Here is a 5667-nt window from a genome sequence, read left to right on the forward strand (position 1 = left end):
CTGTCACTTCACCGGGTTGGGCCCAGGACTGGAGCAGCAGGGAAAGGGAGCTGGGAGTGAGGGGCACCGGCAGAGCTGTGCGGGGCCCAGGACTGGAGCAGCAGGGGAAGGGGGCTGGGAGTGAGGGGCACCGGCAGAGCTGTGTGGGGCCCAGGACTGGACGGGCAGGGGGCTGGGAGTGAGGGGCACCGCCAGAGCTGTGTGCGGCCCAGGACTGGACAGGCAGGGAGCTGGGAGTGAGGGGCACCGGCCGAGCTGTGCGGGGCCCAGGACTGGAGCAGCAGGGAAAGGGAGCTGGGAGTGAGGGGCACCGGCAGAGCTGTGCGGGGCCCAGGACTGGAGCAGCAGGGGAAGGGGGCTGGGAGTGAGGGGCACCAGCCGAGCTGTGTAGGGGAAGGTTGCCCAGCACTTGCCCCCTCTGTTCCTGGTTCTCACATCCCTTAGCACTTGACTCCCCCTCCCCACTGCTAACTCTGCCTGGCCGGGCTCCAGGAGCGAGCTTGGCCCTTGGGCGGGAGCCGTGACCTCAGGGCTCCATGCCATCTCCGCGAGCCAGGAAACCGGCAAAGCTAAACAACCCGCTGGCCCCGGGACCCCTCCAGCCTGAGACCCAACCCGGTGAAGTGACAGTAAACCGAGTGTCGCCGTGGTTACCAGTTCCAACACCAGGGGCAAAACAGTCCCCCAGGCAACAGCCGGGCTGGGGACTGAAGGAAAAACCTGACGCCCTGAGCAAGCCCCGGGCAGGCAAGTGAGGAACAGGCGTCTCCTTCTCCGTGGTGTTCTCTCCATCTGCTCACGGGAGAGTCGCGGAACCGAACCAGCCGGCCAGGTCCTGAGCCCAGTCCCAGGGAGCGGAGTGGAGCGGCGCCAGGTTTCCACGCAGTTCGGAACCACGACCGAGCGCGTGATGGGAGCGGGGAGCTCCTGAGTGGGGTTGCCTCTGGCTCGCCCTGGGACACAAGGCGAGGGTTGGACGGCACCAGGGGACTGGGCCAAGTCTTCATTCCCCCCCCTTGGGTTTGCTCAAGGGTGGAGCACATCAAAAGGCAGGACTCATATGAGCTGGATCCGCTGGGGCGGTGAGGCTCCAAGCCTGACCCAGAACCAGACCCCCGCCTCTAACCATCGGTTCCTTTCGATCCTGCCGCAGGTGGGGAGAAGAGAGGACGCCCCAGGGGCAGACTCAGAAGTACTGGGTGAGTGTTGCACTGGCAATGAAACACCCCTGTAATCGCAGCCCCCCTGCACTGGGGGCTGTGTGGGTAGGGTGGAGAGCGGTGGGAGGGTTAGCGTCCCACCGGTGCTGCGCGGCTTCCTGAGTCCTGGTGACGCTGCAGAGGTGCCATCAACCCCCCAGGCCTTGTGCCCTCAGCGTGGGGCCAGTCCTCAAGCTACCGTCCTGAGGCTGGCTGCAGTTCTCACCCGGGGGCAGGGGGGTTTGTTGTGTCCTGGGGCACTGGAAGCCAGACATGGGCACGCTAAGGCTCAGGATTGAGTTCAGGAGCCAGCAGCTCGATTCAGCGTGTGACTGGGCTGCGGGTCTCCCCAGGACAGACCGGCGGGGCCCAGCTGGCACGGGCTGTGGCTGGCGCAGAACCGGAGATGGAGGCAGTGCGGGGCAGCCTCTTCCGTTGTTCCAAACTTTGGGTCAGAACCAGGGAAGGGAAGGGGTGCTTTCCAGGGCACTGCTGCGTGCTTGTGCGGCTGGCTGGCTGTGTGTGTCTGTCTGGCTGTGTGTGCACGCGTCTGTCTGGCTGGCTGTATGCGTGCGTCTGGCTGGCTGTGTCCTTGTACACACGTGCTACACACAGACTCGGTTTGCTAACGTCTTTTAACGTCTTTTTCTGGCCTCCCTGCAGGTGGCTGCGAACTCCTGGGGCAAGCACTGGGGAGAGGGCGGCTACTTCCGCATCGCCCGGGGCGCCAACGAGTGCGAGATCGAGACCTTCGTGGTGGGCGTCTGGGGCCGCGTCAGCATGGAGGACATGCGGCGCCGGAAGTGAGCCAGTCGGGTGGCCCCGCATGGCACGGGGAGGCCGTTCCTCCCACAGCCCCGACGTGCTCCATGAAGCCCAAGTGTGATCTGGACCCAGCCACAGGCACCTGCAGCAGACTCTGGCTCCGTCGCTACCCCCAAGGGACCCGAAGGATCCCCAGCTGGCCACCGTCCTCTCCCAGGACTACGTAGGGCTCTGGGAGGCCTGGCACCCCGGGGACCTGGGAGGATCCCTGAGGACTCATGGAACTGCCACCAAGGAATGTCTTCATAGCATGGGCCTCACCCTCTCCTGGAAACGGACCCTCGGCCCTGACCAGTCCCTAGCTGGAGATGTGCTGGGACCCCCAGGCCTGGTCCCCTCTGGGATGCGCTTTAGTGAGGACAGGGCCCTGTTTACACTACTCGGGTGGGGTTTTGGGCTGCGGCTTCTGCTGTGGGGTTGGGGTGTCTTGGGCCCCGCCGTGTGGAAATCAGATTGGTCTGTCACCCCACCCTTTTGGGAACCCTGCCACCGCCTTCGGGGCCCCCATTGTCCCAGCCCCGCCACCCATCGCTGGGCTTTACCCAGAGATACGGAGGGGGCCCTAGGGCTTCCTGGACCCCCAGCTCTCCAGAGACCAACCTGTAGTTAACCCTTTCATCTCCTCGGGGGCAAGCTGCCTGGCCCTTGTGCAAAGCGCACAGGGTGCCACTGAGCCAAGCCTTTGTCACCCCAGTGGCAGGGTGTTTGCCCCTTTCCCCCCTGCCAGCGGGCGAGGAGATGGCACAGCCAGCACAAGGAACCCCAGCCTTTCCGGAGAGCCTCCCGCGTTAGCAGGGAGCTGGGTCTCCAGGGGTTACCACCAGCCATGCGGCCTGGATGGAGCTGGGCCGGGGTAGGAGAGTAACTGACACGCTGCTGTTCTTCACCTTGGTCATCTCTAGCTTTCCCATCATCCTAGAGGTCCCCTCCCCTGCACCCCTGGGAGCCCACTCTGGTCTCCCACCCAGTCCCACTGCAGTCCCCACAGGACCTCCGACCAACTTCCTAATTTCCCACACACCCCGTCCCCCCCGCCCTTCCACAGCCCCCTGCTCTGAGCCTCAGCGTCTCGCCTCCAAACGACCCCCGTCTCGCGCGGAGCCCTGTTGGGACCCAGGCAAGGCTGGCTTTCTGCTGACACCGAGGCCGCGGTGCACTGGCCCGTAGCTTATATGTGCTGAGCACTTGAAAGTGTGTCCCCAGCCCCCTGGCTTTTCACCACGGCCCCACGCTTTGTACCGGCCGGCAGGGTCTTAGTGCCTAATCCCGGCCTGGCTAAACAGGCCATTGTTGGGCGCCGGAGGTCGCTCGGATGTTTGCGCTCGATGCCCTCGCTGGCGCTGTCAGCGGCGCGGCCTGAGTCGTGACAGTAAGCTGCAGCCTTTCATGTCAAAGAGGCAGAGGATTGTTAAAACAGCCCTGTGCTTCCGCCTGACCGGAGCGGCGGGACGGGGAGGGGGGATTAGAACTGCCTGCACCAGTAGTGGAGCCAGGCACCGCTCCAAGAGTGGGAACCTGGGGGGCCAGGCACCGGACTGGCCGCAGGGGCAGAGAGATCAAAGCAAAGGCTGGGGTGGAGAGAGACTTGCGCTGGGGCGGGCGGGGGCAGGATGGAGGGGGGACGCAGCGCCCTCCTGCACTGGTCTCTGGGGCAGGCCTGCGGGGAGGGGAGTCTGGCTTGGATTCTGGTTCCTCCCTGGGGTGGATGCGCTACCAGCAAAGTAACCAGCTAGGAAACCTTCCCCCGCTCCCTGTCTGCTGCCGTACGTCACCCCACTGCCGCTCCAGTTCCCCGCGGGCCGCTGTCTGCCCCGGCTGGGCAGCCCTGGAATTGCTGTTTGGCTCCAAAGGGCTCTGGGAGACCCAATGAACAGGCAGCTGTCTGCGCTGATGCAGGGCAGCAGACGCCCGTCAGCGTCAGGGGTGATTGGCTCCGGGGCGGAGAAGGAGCAAAAGCAAATGGGACCCCTGGCTCGACCCAGGGCAGAAACCCAGTGTCTGACACATGGCATTGCTGTGGCAAACTCTCTCCCAGGCCCTGGTGCACATTTCCTCTCCCCTCCGTGATGCTACTCAGGCTGGACGGCTTGTCCTGCCTCGGCCTCCTTACCCACTTGGATTTATTTTGCCCTCCCCGCCCAGCTGCTGCCCCCTTTCAGCAAATCCCCATTGTCCAGCTCAGAACTTAGCTGCAAAAAACATCAAAAACTGTGAAATCCTTCCCCTGCTCCGTGCCCATCCTTCCGGCTTCCTGGCTGCGCTGGGATATCTGTTTCTCCTTGTTCAAGAAGCAGCATTGAAGTTAAGGGCAGAGCCAGCTCGTCTCTCAAAAGCCTTGAGCCTTTAAAGAGCGCCATGTGAGAGCACGTGCAACACTCCCTCCCCCTTTGCACAGCCAGTCACGTCTTTGTGTTTTGCACAAGCGGGCGTTGCTCACTAGGGGATGGAATTTGCTCTTGTGCAGACTTGGTAGCGCACAGCCTCTGATCACTTGAGCCTTGTGCTGGCCTGGGGTGAATGTTACACAAGGGGCATTTGTGCCTTTAATGCCTGTGTCTTCGTTATGGATCCAGATAACACAGGGCCCCAAAGGAATGGTGTTCTTCCACCTGCCGCGCAGCTGGCTTCAGGCCAGGATTCGCTGCCAGGGGCAGCTCGGTGCTGCGCCCGGCTGGGAGATGTCTCAGTGTAAAGCCGTACGACTCCGGAGCATAATCTAAACTTCTCCCCAGCCTGTCACTTTCCAGGACAGGCACCGAATCTGCCTTTTCCCTGTGGTGCTAACGGGCCCAGCGCAGGAAAATGTCCATTACCAAGGGCCTTGATTTGGGGAATTTATCCTTCCGTTGATGTCAGTGGCAAAGCACCCCCCCCTTTGACTTCAGTGGGAGCTGGATCAGGGCCACTGGTAGATAATGTTACACGTTGCAATGTTTGCTGATGTACTCACAGCTTTGTCCGGGAGCAGGGGAGGGAGGCACTCTGTGTGTCTCTCTCTCCTGATCCACAAGGTAATTGCTCTCAGACCAACGTCCCTGTCCATGCGTCAGCGAGGAGCGCTGGTGTCCAAGATGTGGCAGAGGCTTTGTCAGGACAATCTGGGTCCTGAGACTGCACTGTCCAGGCTGAACAGTGAGTCTGTAGCCAAAGACAAAACAAGCCCGCAATCTACCTGCCTAGCTAGCGGTCGGGCTGTCCGGAGGGGTTGTATTGTAAGAGTCTTTTGTATTTATTGTGCTTTTTATTATTTGTACATAAATTTATTGAAGCCTCTCACCAGCACAACTGTGTCTTTCTTGCCCACAAAGGGCCTGTTTGCCATTGGTTACCGCTGGCTATCCCTGGGGGTCATTAGCCAGCTCCCTCCTGGCTGAGCCATCGATTCAGAGGTGGTAAAGCCGGAAGGGACCGTTATGAGCAGCTAGTCTGACTGTTACGGAGTTTGGGGGAGACAAGGCCCTGCACCCCCGGCTTTCTGTGATTTACCATGACTCTCAGCCTGCCAGTAAAACAGAAGGTTTATTTAGACGACAGGAACACAGCCCAAGACAGGTCTTGCAGGTACAGACAACAGGACCCCCTCAGTCAGGTCCATCTTGAGCGGGGAGCCCAGGGAGGCCAGAGCCCCGTCTGGGCTCCCCTC

At 61.8% G+C, this 5667-nt stretch overlaps 1 protein-coding gene across 3 annotated transcripts in view; it reads left to right on the forward strand.

Annotated features, from left to right (window-relative positions):
* TINAGL1 (tubulointerstitial nephritis antigen like 1) overlaps positions 1-5303 on the forward strand; it is a 31183-nt gene extending 25880 nt beyond the window's left edge. For 2 of the 3 annotated variants that reach the window (XM_034753867.1, XM_034753868.1), the window contains 2 exons: positions 1154-1199; positions 1863-2006. In XM_034753867.1, coding sequence (XP_034609758.1) covers positions 1154-1199; positions 1863-2006 — 190 coding nt within the window. Of the gene's footprint in view, positions 1-1153; positions 1200-1862 lie in introns of all 3 variants that reach the window. The other variant, XM_034753866.1, reaches the window with a different exon arrangement.
* The last annotated feature ends 364 nt before the right edge of the window (positions 5304-5667 follow it).

This window comes from Trachemys scripta, chromosome 20, assembly GCF_013100865.1.
Source record: "Trachemys scripta elegans isolate TJP31775 chromosome 20, CAS_Tse_1.0, whole genome shotgun sequence".
Taxonomy (NCBI): domain Eukaryota; kingdom Metazoa; phylum Chordata; order Testudines; family Emydidae; genus Trachemys; species Trachemys scripta.